The 19,904-nt window shown below is 46.8% G+C and overlaps 2 protein-coding genes across 2 annotated transcripts; both read left to right on the forward strand.

Moving 5' to 3' along the window:
* The first annotated feature begins 9,605 nt into the window (after positions 1-9,605).
* Positions 9,606-10,551, forward strand: LOC124705997. The gene has a single exon (XM_047237674.1). It carries the CDS (start codon positions 9,694-9,696, stop codon positions 10,339-10,341), a length of 648 nt encoding a protein of 215 aa, XP_047093630.1. The 5' UTR covers positions 9,606-9,693; the 3' UTR covers positions 10,342-10,551.
* A 4,766-nt stretch (positions 10,552-15,317) lies between these two features.
* LOC124648731 (putative FBD-associated F-box protein At5g56440) lies at positions 15,318-17,492 on the forward strand. Its single transcript, XM_047188444.1, has 3 exons — positions 15,318-16,403; positions 16,487-16,621; positions 16,750-17,492. Exons 1-3 carry the CDS (start codon positions 15,318-15,320, stop codon positions 17,113-17,115), a joined length of 1,587 nt encoding a protein of 528 aa, XP_047044400.1. The 3' UTR covers positions 17,116-17,492.
* Positions 17,493-19,904: the final 2,412 nt, after the last annotated feature.

The raw sequence follows: 19,904 nt of genomic DNA on the forward strand, positions 1-19,904 counted from the left end.
GGGAGACAACCCATGGTTTTACCTACAGTACTTTGTTTTTATTTTGTGTCTTGGAAGTTGTTTACTACTGTAGCAACCTCTCCTTATCTTAGTTTTGAGTTTTGTTGTGCCAAGTTAAGCCGTTGATAGAAAAGTAAGTACTAGATTTGGATTACTGCGCAGTTCCAGATTTCTTTGCTGTCACGAATCTGAGCCCACTGCCCTGCAGGAAGCTCAGAAAATTATGCCAATTTACGTGCATGATCCTCAGATATGTACGCAACTTTCATTCAATTTGAGCATTTTCATTTGAGCAAGTCTGGTGCCATTTTAAAATTCGTCAATACGAACTGTTCTGTTTTGACAGATTCTGCCTTTTATTTCGCATTGCCTCTTTCGCTATGTTGGATGAATTTCTTTGATCCACTAATGTCCAGTAGCATTATGCAATGTCCAGAAGTGTTAAGAATGATTGTGTCACCTCTGAATATGTCAATTTATATTGTGCACTAACCCTCTAATGAGTTGTTTCGAGTTTGGTGTGGAGGAAGTTTTCAAGGATCAAGAGAGGAGTATGATGCAACATGATCAAGGAGAGTGAAAGCTCTAAGCTTGGGGATGCACCCGGTGGTTCACCCCTGCATATATCAAGAAGACTCAAGCTGTCTAAGCTTGGGGATGCCCAAGGCATCCCCTTCTTCATCAACAAATTATCAGGTTCCTCCCCCGAAACTACATTTTTATTCGGCCACATCTTATGTGCTTTTTCTTGGAGCGTCGTTTTGTTTTTGTTTTTGTTTTGTTTGAATAAAATGGATCCTAGCATTCACTTTATGGGAGAGATACACACTCCGCTGTAGCTTATGGACAAATATGTCCTTGGTTTCTACTCATAGTATTCATGGCGAAGTTTCTCCTTCGTTAAATTGTTATATGGTTGGAATTGGAAAATGATACATGTAGTAATTGCTATAAATGTTTTGGGTAATGTGATACTTGGCAATTGTTGTGCTCATGTTTAAGCTCTTGCATCATATGCTTTGCACCCATTAATGAAGAAATACATAGAGCATGCTAAAATTTGGTTTGCATATTTGGTTTCTCTAAGGTCTAGATAATTTCTAGTTTTGAGTTTGAATAACAAGGAAGACGGTATAGAGTATTATAATGCTTTCAATATGTCTTTTATGTGAGTTTTGCTGTACTAGTTCATCCTTGTGTTTGCCTCAAACAACCTTGCTAGCCTAAACCTTGTATCGAGAGGGAATACTTCTCATGCATCCAAAATACTTGAGCCAACCACTATGCCATTTGTGTCCACCATACCTACCTACTACATGGTATTTTCCCGCCATTCCAAAGTAAATTGCTTGAGTGCTACCTTTAAAATTCCATCATTCACCTTTGCAATATATAGCTCATGGGACAAATAGCTTAAAAACTATTGTGGTATTGAATATGTAATTATGCACTTTATCTCTTATTAAGTTGCTTGTTGTGCGATAACCATGTTTACTCGGGGAACGCCATCAACTCTTTGTTGAATATCATGTGAGTTGCTATGCATGTTCGTCTTGTCCGAAGTAAGGGCGATCTACACCGAGTTGAATGGTTTGAGCATGCATATTGTGAGAGAAGAACATTGGGCCGCTAACTAAAGCCATGTTCCATGGTGGAAGTTTCAGTTTTGGACAAACATCCTCAAATCTCTAATGAGAAAAGAATTAATTGTTGTTGAATGCTTAAAGCATTAAAAGAGGAGTCCATTATCCGTTGTCTATGTTGTCCCGGTATGGATGTCTAAGTTGAGAATAATCAAAAGCGAGAAATCCAAATGCGAGCTTTCTCCTTAGACCTTTGTACAAAGCGGCATAGAGGTACCCCTTTGTGATACTTGGTTAAAGCATATGTATTGCGGTGATAATCCAGGTAGTCCAAGCTAATTAGGACAAGGTGCGAGCACTATTAGTACACTATGCATGAGGCTTGCAACTTATAAGATATAATTTACATGATGCATATGCTTTATTACTACCGTTGACAAAATTGTTTCATGTTTTCAAAATCAAAGCTCTAGCACAAATATAGCAATCGATGCTTTTCCTCTATGAGGACCATTCTCTTTACTTTTATGTTGAGTCAGTTCACCTATTTCTCTCCACCTCAAGAAGCAAACACTTGTGTGAACTGTGCATTGATTCTTACATACTTGCTTATTGCACTTATTATATTACTCTATGTTGACAATATCCATGAGATATACATGTTACAAGTTGAAAGCAACCGCTGAAACTTAATCTTCTTTTGTGTTGCTTCAATACCTTTACTTTGAATTATTGCTTTATGAGTTAACTCTTATGCAAGACTTATTGATGCTTGTCTTGAAGTGCTATTCATGAAAAGTCTTTGCTTTATGATTCACTTGTTTACTCATGTCATACACATTGTTTTGATCGCTGCATTCTCTACATATGCTTTACAAATAGTATGATCAAGTTTATGATGGCATGTCACTCCGTAAATTATCTTTGTTATCGTTTTACTCGCTCGGGACGAGCGAGAACTAAGCTTGGGGATGCCGATACGTCTCCAACGTATCGATAATTTCTTGTGTTCCATGCCACATTATTGATGTTATCTACATGTTTTATGCACACTTTATGTCATATTCGTGCATTTTCCGGAACTAACCTATTAACAAGATGCCGAAGTGCCGCTTGCTGTTTCTCGCTGTTTTTGGTTTCAGAAATCCTAGTAAAGAAATATTCTCGGAATTGGACGAAATAAAAGCCCGTGAGGCCTATTTTCTCACGAAGCTTCCGAAGTCCGAAGGAGAGACGAAGAGGGGCCACGGGGTGGCCAAACCCTAGGGCGGCGCGGCCCCACCCCGGCCGCGCCGGCCCGTGGTTTGGGCCCCCGTGCCGCCTCTTGACCTGCCCTTCCGCCTACAAATAGCCTCCGTGACGAAACCCCCAGCACCGAGAGCCACGATACGGAAAACATTACCGAGACGCCGTCGCCGCCGATCCCATCTCGGGGGATCCCGGAGATCGCCTCCGGCACCTCCGCCGGAGAGGGGAATCATCTCCCGGAGGACTCTACACCGCCATGGTCGCCTCCGGAGTGATGAGTGAGTAGTCTACCCCCGGACTATGGGTCCATAGCAGTAGCTAGATGGTTGTCTTCTCCCCATTGTGCTATCATTGTCGGATCTTGTGAGCTGCCTATCATGATCAAGATCATCTATATGTAATTCTATATGTTGCGTTTGTTGGGATCCGATGAATAGAGAATACTTGTTATGTTGATTATCAAAGTTATGCTTATGTGTTGTTTATGATCTTGCATGCTCTCCGTTATTAGTAGATGCTCTGGCCAAGTAGATGTTTTTAACTCCAAGAGGGAGTACTTATGCTCGATAGTGGGTTCATGCCTCGCATTGACACCTGGGGAGTGACGTAAACCCCTAAGGTTGTGTTGTGCTCGTTGCCACTAGGGATAAAACATTGATGCTATGTCTAAGGATGTAGTTGTTGATTACATTACGCACCATACTTAATGCAATTGTCTCGTTGTTTTGCAACTTAATACCGGAGGGGGTTCGGATGATAACTCGAAGGTGGACTTTTTAGGCATAGATGCAGTTGGATGGCGGTCTATGTACTTTGTCGTAATGCCCAATTAAATCTCACTATACTCATCATGATATGTATGTGCATTGTCATGCTCTCTTTATTTGTCAATTGCCCAACTGTAATTTGTTCACCCAACATGCTGTTCGTCTTATGGGAGAGACACCTCTAGTGAACTGTGGACCCCGGTCCAATTCTCTTTATCGAAATACAATCTATCGCAATACTTGTTTTTACTGTTTTCTCCGCAAACAATCATCTTCCACACAATACGGTTAATCCTTTGTTACAGCAAGCCGGTGAGATTGACAACCTCACCTGTTTCGTTGGGGCAAAGTAGCTTGGTTGTGTTGTGCAGGTTCCACGTTGGCGCCGGAATCTCCGGTGTTGCGCCGCACTACATCCCGCCGCCATCAACCTTCAACGTGCTTCTTGGCTCCTCCTGGTTCGATAAACCTTGGTTTCTTTCTGAGGGAAAACTTGCTGCTGTGCGCATCATACCTTCCTCTTGGGGTTGCCCAACGAACGTGTGAAATACACGCCATCAGCGTACCGTCGCCCAGGGACGCCCAGGCCGCGCCACGTGTCGAGGTACCCAGACGGGGGACGCCCTCGGCGTACCGTCGCCCAGGGACGCCCAGGCCGCGCCACGTGTTGAGGTACCCCGACGGGGAGGCCCTCGGCGTACCGTCGCCCAGGGACGCCCAGGTCCTGCCACGTGTGGACGTATGCCGACGGTGCGCCCTCGGCGTAGCCGTAACGGCCGGTCACCTTGACGGTGCCTCGCTAGCGAGCTGCGCCGACGGCCTGTACGCCGACGGGTGGGGCTCGCCGTCGGCCCTCTCCGTCTACGCCGACGGGCGGCGCTACGCCGAGGGCCACGTGGCCTCCGCCGAGGCCCACCTTCCCCGAGGAGCTACGCCGAGGGTCCCCGTCGGCGTATCGTACGCCGAGGGCAAGTCTGTCCTACGCCGAGGGCCGTAGGCCGTCGGCATATTGCCGGATTCCTGTAGTGCCTCAGGGCGTCCTGTCGCTTTGACGGACGACGGCGCGTCAACACGACAGAGTTTACGCACCGTCGTGAGCTGGAGCTCGTCGGCGGTGGAACTGGTCGCCTGGCTTGACATCTTATGCATCCCCTTGATCGCTCAGGCGTGGACGGGGCGACGAGAGGAACTTTATCTCCCCCGGATAAACTTAGCTCACTGGGGCTGCAGTCGACCTACCGACGCTTCGTCGGACTCGATCCAGCGCCGTGAGTTTGCAAACGACGAACAGATCAAGCAAACCACAGATTTGTTTGACGGTATCAGTACGTGTGGGTAATGCTTCAGAGAATGATATACATACTGAAGCTTGACGGTATATAAAGCAGATCAGGCAATTACAGTTTTTTTTTTCGAGGTGATGGGGGGGAAATCCCCACCATTTGTTGCATTCCATCGAAAGTAGCCTGGCAGGCTCATATTCTTACAACAGATAAGGAATATACGGGGGTTTACATAGGAGTAGAGAACAAACATGAGGAAAAGAGGTACAAGTTAGCGCGAAGAACTACTCTACCATAGAAACAAGCCTACAAGAACTCCATTGAGGTGCGCCACCACGGAACCAAGCTCGCCGGATTAGTGCAGACAGGGAGGAAGCTCGCAGCCTCTAGTCTTCATCAAGCCAACCGCCTGTGGCTATATGGTTGCCGCTCTTGCAGAGGAACTCCGCTCGCCCTTTAGGGGAAGGAAGCCCGAAAGGAGGGAGGACCACCGAAAGAGAACGAGGAGGTCCGAGACCAAAGGGGCTGCCCATGCGAGCACCCTCCACTCGCCCTCAAGGGGGAGGAAGCCCTGGAGGAGGGAGGCGAGCTGAAGGGAACAAGACCACCAAAGGGAGGAGCCAAGAACTCGTTAACCCGGCTTCAGACAGAAAGAGCCACCTAGTCGACACCACCGGACACGAAAAACTCCGCTGAGCATGATGAACCGACCGCATCAAGTCAGTCGAGCCCTGACTATGTGGTTGCCGCTCAAGACGAACACTTCCACTCGCTCTGCAGGGGGAGGAAGCCCTGAAGAAGGGAAGACATAAGCAGGAGGGCGAGGGGATTCAGCCAAAAAGGATGCAGCCCGAGAAGACACCCTCACTCGCCCTCCGGGGGGAGGAAGCCTCGGAGGAGGAAGGACACTGCCTCAGAACAAGAACAGCCAAAAGGACGAATCGGAACTCGCTAACCTGGCATTGGAAGGAAGCAACAATCGGTTGGAGAAAGTCGGAGCAGAGGATCGAGGGTATAACCTCGCAGGGGTACTGCAGAAACGAACAGTGGGGAGTAGCAGAGGCCAACTTGGAGGGGCAGTGACACGGGCACTGCACACAGGGGAGGAAGGGTGGGCGACACGGGCGCCGGAGAGGAGACCGCGACACGGGCGCGGGGAGGGAGGAAACCTGCAGCCCCGCGAGGTGGCAATGCACGAGCAGGTGTGGTTCCAGAGCGACGCCTTCACCAAGGATATCGACGCAAAGAGAGCGCCGCCGTCGCAGAGCCTTAGCCCGAACCACACCGGAGGAAGAGCAGCAGCTCACCAAACCTCGGGGGGAGCGGGCAGGGGCCGAGGCCTGGAGGGCCACGCCAGCCGCACCAAGCCGAGCGGAGCAGCCCGTGCGCCTGGAGCCAACCGGGCACGCGCCGGAGCCAGAGGCCGGCCCACACGCAAGGAGAGCCGGAACAGAATGAGGACGACGCCCAGCGGCCGAGCACCACTGAGCGCCGCGACGGAGACGAGGAGAGCCCAGGGACGAGCGGCGCAGCAGTGGCCGGCGCCGATGCGAGCAGCCGCCGCGGGAAGGTCTCCGGTGCAGCACGGGAGCAGAGCACGGAGGGGATAGGGGGACTGAGACGGGGGAGGCCGAGCAACCCGTCGCTGGCACGGGGACGAACACCACGGCGCCAAGCAGGGAGGAGCGCCGCCGGCACACCGCGCGCAGCCGCCGGGCGAGATCCCCGCGGGAAACCTCCAGCTAGGGGGGGACGCGAGGAGAGGACGCCCTGCCGCCGCCGGCGCCGCGCGGGCTTTGCCCGGCGGCGCCCTCCGGCGGCGGCAGGGGGGAGGCGGGGTGGGTGGCGGCGGGGAGTTGAGCGGGGAGTTGGGGCGCTAGGGTTTCGGAGCAATCGCCTCCCAAGGGATTGCCGGCAATTACAGTTTTGGCCTGGCGGTATGAGTGATTCAGAGAATTATTATATGCTCTCACTAGAATACCGCAATATAGCAGTACAGAGTATGTACTGCGTGAGACTTCTTCGATGTATACCAGTCGACGAAGCGATTGACAACAGCTCACCGAAATCAAAATAATGTCATGTTATACTGCTAGTTTCTTCTCTTGTGGTCAAGGCTCGCTTCGCCTCGATTTCAGACTTGCAATTTTGGTTATCAACGAAATGTCCTCTAGTCTCCCCCAAAAATTGAAGGTCACTTTAGTCATGTCCAAGCTCACCTTGACGCGTAGTTGGTTTGACAAGATACACGACTAAATTGTGGAGTGGAGGCTTGGAGCTAACATTTTTTTCCGATATGGGAGCATAGTCCCGGCATCTGCATCAATAGATGCACACATCTATGTAATTTATTTAAAAAGTTGTCAAAGTGTATATTTATTACAATCATGTAGTATCTAAGGTCGCAACAATGACCAACCAAACAAAGATGAAAAATATACAAAAATTATCCATCTTCAATTCTTCTAATATGCTGCCATCCAGTAGCCTGAAAATAACAGTCCCGTGTGACCGTCAATAGATGGTTGCATCCAGTAGCCATAATTTGCCGCTGCTCCTCCGGAAGTGGAGCTAACATTTAAGATATGGTTACCAAAAACTAGCTATATAGGGTTGAGCCTTCAACATCAGCATATTTACTTTTAGGATGTCTTAATAGGAGGGCCGTTTCCAGAAAGTTTTAGATGAGAATGGAGATTTCTCAAGGTACTTTGGACCCATTTTCTTCTCGAGGAAATATCATGAAACCACAACTAGACCACAGCTTTTAGGGTTAACATGTTATGATGGACCCAAATCTCACAATTTACGTCATTTAATAGTGTTTCAAACATTCCAATCTCAGGAGTGAGACGCCACATGACGCATGGTCCGGTTCGCTTCGGTCCCCTCTCCCCTCGGACCTGACATAGCCCGTACCAGGAACGGATCAAGGTAGTTAAGTGGTTATTAGATCGCACTCTTCCTTCATGAAAAAAGGACACTGTCTTCCACTCGACTGATCGTATGTCTTCCTGACAAATCTAAAATCTTAGCTCCCAAAATTCTAATAAGATAAACCCTAGCGCATTGCCGTCTCGTCATTATGCATAGTTCATCCCACCACTCTACCGGCAGCGAGCTCTTGCAATGGCACCACACAACCGCTTGAACCCATTCTCTTCAATTGCCCGTTCACCCACGAGGCAACCTGCGCAGGTGATCCAGTGTTGTTGTTGCTGCGATGTTAGGATGACATGGCTACATAGGCAAGGGAGGGGATTTGATCATGTCATCGACAGTGGAATCACCTCCGAGTTTGGTGTACCATCATGCTTTGCCCCATCCAAATATCCTTCTCCTCTTTCGCCTCTATTCGTTACGCTTTATTTCTATTACATCTGATGTTACAACTTTCCACCAAATTCGAGGATCCACTACATATTTTGTATGGAAACCAGGTTATTAGTGAGCTTTCGAAAAAAATTACATTGAGGGGGTGAAGGGCGAGGCAAAGTAAAATTTAGATTTTGAGCTAGCAATTTGTGACCTGATGATTGAAAAGCTAAGATTGCAAGTGGAGAAAGATAATAGGATTTCACATTGACCACGTGATGAGAAAATAAAGGTAGAGTTTAAACTGCCCTTTTAGTGTTCGTAGACAAAAGAAACCAAAGGAAACACTATATAAGAGAAGAAGATCAATGTAGTTGCAAAAGGATGATATTTTAGAACCTCAAATTTCAGAAATCGGACCTGATATTGGAAAAAACTTAGTGTCCAATCTCAACACAAATGAATAAAAGTTCTAACCTAAATATATTTAAAAACGAAGAATGGACATGAAAACCCTTTGATCACGTAAGTCGTGCAAAGGCCTTGAAGGATAAATGCACCAGAGGACCAACCATCGACAAAGATAAAAACCATATATCGGAACACCAGCTAATACGAACATCGATTGGATCCCAGGAGATCCACCGGGAACACAAATTCGTAGACCCTACCAGGGCTAGGCGCACCGCCGGGGCGGGGCATAGGGAGGGGAGGACCTGACTTCAAGATATAGCCACCACCTCACCATTCCGATGAAGACACCGAGAAACCTAAATAAGAAGAACGAAAACCCTCTCGCCGGTGAGGGGACTGTACCTCAAAACCCACCGGAGAAAGGGCGTGCATGTGGTGTCGATGACGAGAGGGACAGAACCCTATATCTCTTTTGAGAACACCTTCTCTCTTAACTGGACCATATCGGGTTAATTAATGATCACGCTAAGGTGGTGATTAATAAAATCAAATTGTAAAACAAGTGTTGAGGAGGCCTCGTATAGTGGATGAAACACTCATGTACCTCAAAATGTTATCTCTTCACCCAGAAAAAGCAAAAATTTCAGATTTTTTGTTTCTTTAAGAAAACAGCTAGGCAGCTTGGTGTGGCGGTACGGTTAGTGCCCTAAGTGATTGGAGCACTGTCAAAAATATCTCATTTAGCTTTCCATTAGATGAACCATTATCTAACCCCAAGAAGCTTCCATATTCCAGTTCGGCGTTGACATTACCCACTAGTACTACTGAGGCCACCTGTCTTGATAGTTGAACAGCCACTGGTCAACCACAGATAAAATAACAACGAAAATCAAACCTCAGATCTCTGACTTCTCAAAGGTCAACTCCTCCCTATATATACATCTCAATACCACGAATCCTCAAATCGCAAGTCTTGTAGAAGTACAATTCCAGGCCGTCCCTCCTCTTCTGCATTCTCTCACGGTCTCACGGTCTGACCTTAGGCCAGTTCTAGAAGCTTCTAGAATCTAGATAGACCGCGGCATGGGCAACGGCCTTTCCCCTTGCTCGTGCACCACGGCCGTGCACGGCGAGGAAACGGAGGCCAGGCTGGTGTTCTGGGGTGGGCCGACGAGGCTGGCCGCAGCTTCTGGCCCGAGGCCAACCACGGCCGGCGACGTCACGGCGGAAGCTCCCGACCACCTCGTCTGCTCCGGCGACTCCTTCTTCATCGGCCTCCCGATCCCGGCGCTACCGTCGGGCGAACAGCTTCAGGCGGGGCGGACCTACTTCGTGCTGCCCGCGGCCCGGTTCTCTTGTTGCCAGGCGCTCACCGCCGCCTCGCTCGCATCGCTGTCGCCGGCCCCGACGAAGGTGTCCCTTGCCGGCGCGTCATCACCGTTCGAGTACGTCACGGGTGACGACGGCATGTCGCTCATCAGGGTCCTCCCGGAGTTCATCGAGAAGGTGATCACGTGCGGCGGCGGCGGGGGAGGCAAGAGCAAGTGTGGGGCGGTGTCGCCAGACCAGCTGTGCAGCACGCCGGAGCTGAGGAAGCACTACATGCAGCTGGTGGGATCGAGGCAGCAGCGGCCGTGGTCACCGGGGCTCGAGACGATATCGGAGGCCAGGAAGAGGAGGCGGATGCCGTCGCCGGTGAGGCTGGTCGGGCTGGCAAAGAATTCAAGATAGCATTAGCATAGATTGGGCTGTTCATGAAGAGAGATGGAAAGCTTAGATTTTAGTCTCGATTAATTGTTCATTCTACTCGAGAAAGAAAAGTCAATCGTGCACAAAATAGATATAGTATAGAAGGAGATGAGTAGAGAATTTGATTTAGCTCTACTTCATTCATTTTTCAATTACATCAGGAATTTGATGCAAATGAACGAATCAGTTGACAGCGAATACTTTGCTGTAGTCAATCGTAGTTCCATTGACTTGATTTCCAGCTGGCCCAGCTGGATCATACAAATGAATTTAGGGAAGTCAATTTTTCACATTCATTTTTCTAACATTGATGATTTATCCGAATTCTTGTATTTTTTAATGGTGGTTAAGTTCAAACTTGAATGTAAACTGCCATAAAAAACACCCCCTAAACGCTTGATTGGATCGACACGAAATTCTAGATTTTGATACATATACGAATCAAACTGTGCACAGCTCATGTATCAGCAGCATTCATGCTGGATCAGAATTCAAACTAATTTCACTTTTTTTTGTGGAGAATTCAAGGTTTTTTTTTATTCTATGGAGCTTGGTTGACTGTAGGATGAAAGGTTAATCATGCATAGATACATCAAATTGGTGCGAAGTCGGTTAGTTAAATAGAGTAATATAAGTACAAATGACATAAAAAATATTTTGCAATACAAATACAACATTACCATTTATACAACCTCTATTTATATCCTTTAAAAACCCTGCAAAATTTTGTGCTGTCTTACATATATTTTTGGACATAGGGAGTATAATTCTTTTTTTTTGTATATTCGATTGTTTTGGTTAATCAATTGTTTTCTATTTCCATGGCCGTTAAAATGACGAAACCGAGGTATGCGATTACCATATTCACATATACCAAGTTTTTTCCGATATACCAAGTGGAAGTTTAGTGCGACAACAAATGGTTTTCTTTCATGTATCCCTATTCCAAAAGGACGTCTCGTGGCCATGCGCTGACGATTGAAAGTGAGTGGCCTTTGATTAGCAGCAATCCCATAAATATCTTGAATGGTCTACCCAATTATAGAGGCCCTGAAAGAAAGTTGAAGCAAACAGAATGATGCTCGTGATGATATATGAACAACTGGACCAAAGCATACCAAAATGACAAGCCAAGTCCAGATATGGAGCAAGATAAATTAAACATCCGTGGAATTGGTTAGTGGCGTTTCAGCGACGTATAGGCAGGGAAAAAAACTTCTGCCAAAATTTTGAACGAATTTCGTGAAATTTATGAATATTGGTGAGAGGAATCTCGTCCAAAATTTCAAGCAAATTGGAAACAATCTCATGCGTAACTCTTATAAGTAAAAATATATATCAATTATAGGTTACCCACTTCGCACTTGAGAAAAATCAATTGCAAGTTCCATTCCACATTATTCATTTAATTTTGCTTGTCCAGACTTCAAATTTTATCGAAAATTATGGATTCTTTTTCTTTGAAATTTCCATAATTTTGCGAATCTCTGCTATAGGTTAAAAATCCCAAACAAAATGTAATACAGTGGGTATAGTCTTCTTCAGAGCATGTTTAATAGAAGAGCTCGTTGCCCTTTGTATAGTAGTGACATACACCCCATAAACCCCAAAATTTGTAGTAATTTCAATTATGGAAAACAAATTGACCCCTTCCGGCAAAGATGATCAAGTACTATACTCATATAAAAATATTTGTGGAAGAAATGATCCCCATAGACTTCAGGGGAAAAAAACTAAATTTATGACGGATATACCGTGAATAGTACATGGATATGGGGCGTTTCAATTTTTTCTTTTTATCCAGGATACAATAATAGTAATTTCCTCTCGAAATATTTTATACAAATACAATACTTGATAATATTTGATTCCATAATGCTATTTGGATTTTTAAAACCTTTTAAATTACTGCTTTTTTCTTTTGCATGCATGGGATGCGTTAGCACCCATGTGCATCAATGTGTTTTCTCATACCGCCGTGATATGTATAGCCTCCATAAAAGTACACCCATACAATAAAAATTAGCTATAAGCAGTGGTTATATTATTAATTGGTTGGACATGGGGAGACACATAATTGGTAGAGAGGAATAAAAGTAGCTAAAATAGACAGGCTTTAGTCCCGCTATATTAGTATAGCAACCACCGATACAACGGCAAGATCTCTATTGGGCAAACAACACAAAAACGCCCAAGAGAAAACAAGAGAAATAAGAAGAAACTAAATATGGCACCACGCAGGTTGGAAAAGGCGCTAGACATAAGCGAGGCGGTTGGCATTCTCCTAGTGCCTAGGCAATTCTTAAGCGGCCTAGGCGGGCATAGTTTATACCATCAAGTGTGTATATTTATTATTATATGTGAATAAACATTAATTTATAGCATGTAAATGTGTAAATTTGTAATAAATTCCTTTATAATAATGCTCATGTAGCTCGATCGTGAAGTATAACATGATTTTTTTATCGTGGAAGATAATTTCTTGGTTACACTGCCTAGATTTCCGCTTATGCCCTAGATGAGGTGTTTGTCCATCGCCTAGGTCCTAAGCATGCTTAAGCGGTGCCTAGGCGTCGCCTTGTCCAACAGAGTCGCGGGCAATGCCTTGCGGCGCCCGGCAGCGACGACATGGGAGAGGAGGCTGGAGGGGAGTTATGGGCACTAGGGCACTAGGCTCTTTTTTTGAAATCAGATGACTAGGGTACTTGCTCTGAGCCGACCTCTCTGATAAGGCAGCTTAAAAGTTTGACCCCAAATTAAAGACAAACGTAAAATTAAGTGGAAATTCGTTTAATTAAGTTATGCTCATTCGTTGCAGTCCCAAAGATTACACCGGGTCCTTCTCAGTGCCCGCAGAATACCCCTGCTCGATTTGACCCAGCTGCACGAGCATGTCGATCGTCAACCATACATCTCCTGACCATCGATTTGACAGCGTCCACACTAGATTATCATCAAGTGGAACGAAGGCCTCCGCGTCGATCACGAACCGAGCTCCCCAGACCACAGCGCGTCCAGATAAAGATCGCACGAGATCTAGCTACTTTGCGGAAAGGAGTCGACCACACGCGCGTGGGGCCGAGATTCATTCCGCTAGGTATTGCGTAGAGCACAATGGAGGAGTGGAGTTTGACCGGGAGCTAGCGGCAGCAGTGCAAGGTCGGCCAGTCGGAGAGTGGGGCTTGGTCAGGCGAGCTGGTGAGGTGCGTCGTCGTCGTCGTCGTCGAAAGCTAACCGACTTTGCTTCGAGAAAGCTGGGCTGCCTGCATGCGTCGACCGATGCTAGCCTTTCTGGAGCACGCACGGCTGCGCGCGCGTGGACGGATTTGTGGCTCGCCGACGGTGGTTCAGATGCGTGGAACTGCTGTCGCTTCGCTGCCACGCTTTGAGGAATTTTGGTACGGAGTAATGCTTTGCCTTGCGTATGTTGGGTGCTGGAGTGGTAACGTGCCACGTGCGGTCTGATTTTGCCGGTGGACGGATTACGTCTGGTCGATCGCCCGACTGGTTGTGCGAGTTTTCTTGGTGTCGCGCCATGGTTCTTTGCTGTAGTGAGCATCTCCACCGGCACGCTTCAAATACGCGCTTGTAGGTGCGCCAGCAGCTTTGTACGTGACGGGCCGGCAGAAGGTCCTTAGGTTAGGAAATATAATTTCACAATGGCGCACACTGTACACCCCTCAATTTTTTTAACCAAATTGCATAGTTTCAATATTCAAATAATATTCACAAATAGTTCAAACAATTAAATTAAATTATTCATACAAGAATGAAAATAAATTGCAATGAATCATGCGGGATTTCCTCTCCAAACCCAAAAATACACAACTAGATCGTTATGTAGTTGAGTATGAACACCAACATCTCAAATTTCTTCATGAATCGAGAGAAAAGCAGCAAAATGGATCGGTATCTGCTCACCTCAACAAGAGATTCCTGAAAATCAAATGGATGGTCATCATCCGATGGTGCGTCGCGCTCACTCTAAACGATCATGTTGTGCAATCACACGCGTTGATCACCTCCCACATCTAAGACTTGAACCAGGTGAAAGCAGGGTACCGAACAATGGCAAAACGCTGCTGGAGCAAACCAAATGCCCGCTCTACGTCCTTGCGACATGCTTCCTGGCATGTCGCAAAATAAGATTTCTTCTTCGAAGCAGGGTACAAATGTAGCATACTGTGAATAGATGCCATCTCAGATATGATGTTTATCTTCTTGATCTTGCTTGCTTTCCTCCTGGTTTGGGCCTTCCATCTCAGATATGATGTTTATCTTCCTTCCCTCTTCACCTTTTTTAGAGTTTCTATCTAAATCCCTTTTCCGTGTTTTCTATTTGAGGCATGGAGAAAAACGCAGCGGCGCATATGCTGGACTTGTGTAGTTGGTCGTGGGGCGTACGGCGCCAGGTGGTGTTTCTTGAGGAAGAAGATGATCGAGATTCAACTTTGGGCTACACACAAATGAGCGTTTGGGCTTTTATGTTCTAGGCCGTCCCAGGTAGGAAAATAAGACATAACTGAGAACTGAAGAAATGACGGAGGGATGCACTACAGGAACCATTCAAGGTGCCGACGACGGAAACCGTCGGCACATGCCAATTTGGCCGTCGGCATAGGTTGTACCAACGGCCACCATCGGCACCTTGCTGTCAGCACAATAAAGCCTCAGCACAAACCTATTTGTCGTCGGCACATCGACTTGTTCCAACGGCTTGGCCGTCCGCGTAGAACTAACAGCCGTTTGGAAAATTTGGCTCGAATTTTTTCAAATAATGTCCCATTGAGGCCTTGTTTTGCACAGGCTGTTTAAATGGGAATATTGTGTGTAAACCGAGTTATTCTGCGTGGGCCGGGTTGGGCTGGGAAATACACTCCCAAACCGATCAAAACTGCAAAACAAGGCCTGAAGTTCCCCAATTCGCAATCTCGAAACCCTTGCGCGCCTCGCCAGCAATGGAGGCCGCGGTGGCGGCACTGGAGGCGGCCGCGGAGAAGACCGCCAGAGCGGCGTCGGCCGCGAAAGAGGCTGCCGTGGCGGCCTCGGCTGCTGCGACGGAGGCTGCAGGGGCGGCCACGGTTGCGAAGGAGGCCGCGATGGCGGCCTTGGATACCGCTGAGCAGGCGGCGGCGGCATCGTCGGCAGCGAAAGAGGCTGCGGTGGCGGCGGAGGCTGCTGCAGCGGCGACCGCGAGGGAGCTGGCAGCGGCGATGCGCTGTTCTAAGAAGCGTAGATTCCATCAGATCGACGACGGAGGGAGTCGGAGCAGCCGCGATGACAGGGGAAACCTCGATCTCATCAGCGCCCTCCCTGACGACGTTCTCGGCAGCATCATCTCCCGCCTCCCCACCAACGATGGCGCCCGCACGCAGGCCATCTCTCGCCGGTGGCTTCCCCTCTGGCGCTCCGCGCCACTTAATCTTGCGGATGATTTTATGGGCTCGGCCTTGGTCTCGAAGATCCTCTCTGAGCACCGTGGCCCTGCCCGCCGCCTATCGCTCAAGTTGCTCTGCCCAATCGAGGTGATTGACGGTTGGCTTCACTCTCAAGCCCTGGACAGCCTAGAGGAGCTCGATCTCGCCGACATCAGGGACATACCGCTGTCCGTGTTCCGTTTCGCTCCCACGCTCCGCTTTGCCAGATTCAGCCGTTGCGGTTTGCCCAATTCAATTTCATCGCTGCGTCTGAATTTCCCGTGCCTCAAGCAGCTCACCCTGTCCGGGATCTCCATTATAAAGGATGCTCTCCACAACTTGCTCTCTGGCTGCACTGCCTTGGAAAGCCTTGAGCTGACGTATATTTATGGCATAGGAGCCATCTGCATCAGCTCCCAAACTCTTAGGAGCTTAGCCTTCAACCGTTGCGGGTCGAAAACTTTGCAGCTAGTAATCAAGGACGCCCCTTCTCTAGAAAGATTGCTACCGCTATATCTAGACTGGGGTACATTGACCATCGAGGTAATCCGAGCACCCAAACTGGAGGTATTGAGTTTGCTATCTGAAGGCTTATCCAAATTCCAGTTTGGAACAACGATTTTTAAGGTAGCAGCACCCTTCGTCCATCCCTCATTGGCATTCCTACGCACAAGCTTATTATTCATGTTTGCAACTTTTCTTTTCTGCAGAAAATGATTGCTGTCAGCTTAACAACCAAAATTCACACCATGAAGGTTCTGGTTCTCGACTCTATTGGGCCTAATCTGGATGCCGTTGTTGACTTCCTCAAGTGCTTCCCCTGCTTGGTGAGGCTGTATATCATTGTGAGTACACATATTTGCCTGCTTTAAAAGTCAAAATAAGTATTTTATATACTTATGATCTAGCCAATTATGATGCTGTTAACTTGTTAGCAACTGTCTTTATATTGTTTTTTCCTCTCCATGTCCAGTCACACCCAACAAAGGATATGAATAATGCAAGGAAGTATGACCGGTTGGATCCAATTGAGTGCCTTGAGCTCCATCTAAAGAAAGTGGTGTTAATGAATTACGATGGCAGCAAGAGGCCATCTGTTGAATTTGCCAAGTTCTTTGTTCTGAATAGTAAGTTGCTAAAAGAGATGGAAATCGAAGTTCTTAACAACCGAAACGACAAATGGATGGCTAATCAACGCAAGCAGCTATGTGTGGATAATAGAGCTTCTCGAGATGCTCGAATTGAACTGAAAATCGGTACTAAGAAATCCGACTTACGCAGGATGGATACCCATGATTTGTCAATGTCTGATCCCTTTGAAAGCGGAGCCTTTTGTTGATACTACAAGTTTAGTTGATGTCCATCCCTAAGATTGTGTTGTTTTGTTGAAAGCACAATTTTTGTATGTCTGTAATCTAATGCTGTCCACCCTTCAGTTGCTCTATGATATACTGTATGATGTATGGCCAACTCAAGAATAAACCAGGATTGAGGAGGTGGTGTAACAAGTATCTAAGCTCAGACTTCAAATTGAAAGCTGGAAAGTTGAAGCTGCTAACAGAATGCTAGTTTAATCTGCTAAGTTAAGTTGGTATTGTTTGCTCTGTTCATGTTTGGGTGTTGTACTGTAAGCTGATAATATCAGAAGCTACTATATCTCTATTCTGAACACTTGCTTTAATGAAAAAGGATGGTATTTATGCCTCTTGTCTAAAACATATGTAGTCCGAAGCTTATTCCTTTTGCAATGTGCATGGCAACTTTTCTGCCTTATTGAGGTTTCAGATTTTATTTTGAACTGCAAGCATACAAGCAGAACATTTCCAAACTTGGTTCTGCCAACAATGCTTGTCTAGTTTACAAAAGTAGTCTCCTTCATGCAATTGATATCTGTTGCATTGCATTTATCAGAAAACTGACCAGAGCAAAAGCTTTGTCATGCTGAAAAATGTTGGTGTGAGGCAAGACACCTTATCATGACACTCTGGTACTATTAGATGAAATTGATCTTGCTGAGATGTGGCAATTTCATGGCGAAGTTCTGTAACTTCTATTGGGTGTAATATCCGGGTATTCAGAATTTCAGATTATGGTTATTACCTAAACATTGTGCTTGCCTTAACAAGGCTTGAGCGGTTTCGACACTCAAATGATTGAAACAAGCATGGAAATAACTGAAAAGGGATTGGCAAGAAGAAAATGTGACCTAGTAAAATCACGATGAGTAGTGTCAAACCAAGGCTTGGTATTTACACTGAAGTAACTTACTTTGTGAAGTAGACAAAGCTGGTATATGGATGACATACTGAAAAGAGGGTGACATGGCGAAGTAGACTTTGCTCCTTATGAGCATATTTCTTGTGTTTTCAGTTTGGTATGCTCTAGAGCTTAGGTTAACTGAATCAGCAAAGGTTAAAAATTAGTGTTTCCCGAAATTGTAGCTTCCTAGCGTTGCATGCTAATGAAAGAGTTGCCTTCTTTCTAGGTCACCCTTGTAAATATGGTCAATGAGGCGCAGAAACATAATCTCACTCTGTCTATCTGTCTCTTGCATTCTCCTAGTTCATAAAGTGTATTGTAAAGCCGAAATGAAGGGTCTTGAGTATGCGCTCCAGTAGTTAATCATGAGAAGTAGATTACAGGTTCGAATAAATTCTGGTCGTTGCACATCGTCGCCAGACACTTTGTTTGGTCTTGGATTACAGTACTGACTTCTGGCTGTTAGAACGAGTGATCTGGCGGGCGGATTTGTGATCATTGTAGACTGCTAGAGGGTAAAATGAACAGACGCAATCCACATTTTTACTATACACAAGATTTTAAAATACTTGACCTCGGAATGATTATCTTATTTTCTTTGATCCGGTAGTTCTTTCCCCGGGCTATATGGTCTCATTCACAACAAATCGCTACAGTTACCATGGTGGAGATGAACTGCCGAACTGTGACTGATGCAGCGTGAAGCATGTTAACAACGTACATCGATCTGGGTAGGTGATGAGCATGGAAAATAGACTAAGCCCATCGACCGTGCTGAACCCGTGGCAATGTTTTGGCCAATTAGTTTCAGTCTAGCTTGGAGGTATGTTGGGGTGATAACTGATAAGACCGCAAACCTTCGGAAAGATGTTCCTGTCCATCCTCTTATTTGCGACCATGCTTTGGCCAGAACTTGATGGTTCAAGTCCTTGATTATTCCAGCCAACTCGTTTCCCTATCTGAATCCACGGCGCCTGATTGTCGTCCATCAATGCTTCCAACACTGCAACTGACGGCAGCAACGGACTGCTCACTAACAGTTGTCCCCATCAACCTTCGCTGACTATAACAGTCCAGAGATCTTGCACCGGAAAGAAAGACAACACCGGAAAAATACTCGTACTAGTTCAGGACCAGCTACGTATGTACTCCTAGCCCATCATTTTGAGAGATCCATGGGAAAAAAACACTAGTTTCAAGTGCACCACTTTCTAACACGCAAAAGAGAATCTCGTCCTTCCCGTGAAAGAAAAGAGAGGCGGCAGCTAGGGTGGAAACCCTAGCAGCAGCCGCCACCCCTCTGCCTCGTTCTCGCCATATACAATCGGGAATCAACGGGCACCTGCCTCCTCTGCTAGTCGCTCCGGTGGTGAGAGGGGGTGGGGACCTCGAACCTGCGCTCGGTGCTATAGAAGGTCTATAAAGTTTGAATTCGGTCAACCGGCCTCGTCGCTATGGTGGCTATGGCGGCACCGTGCGAGACAAGAATAAGGTATTCCAGCCTCCTCGTCCACCTCGTCAGCGGCAATCTCGCTGGTGGCATTGAGGAGGGCGAGGATTCGTCTAGTCGCCGCTTTCATGTTGTAGATCTCGTTCAGTCTACACGTGTTAGAGGTTTGGTGTTAGAAGATTTGGATCAGTTCAAGGGTTCAATGGTGGCGGCTTCGGCTCTGGGGCGCTGGTCCTTAGGGGCACGTGCACGAATGCTTCCCGACTATCATCAACATCGTCAGGCAGACTTCGGTAAGGGACATTGGATTTGGGCTTCCTTCTCCCAGAGTTGTATTTGGGCTTGACTTATTTCCTTCCTCAACTCCGGTGATATTTCTTGTTCCACTCCGCCGGTGCTCTTCCTACTCAAGGCATCTG

Source organism: Lolium rigidum, chromosome 4, assembly GCF_022539505.1.
Source record: "Lolium rigidum isolate FL_2022 chromosome 4, APGP_CSIRO_Lrig_0.1, whole genome shotgun sequence".
NCBI lineage: Eukaryota > Viridiplantae > Streptophyta > Magnoliopsida > Poales > Poaceae > Lolium > Lolium rigidum.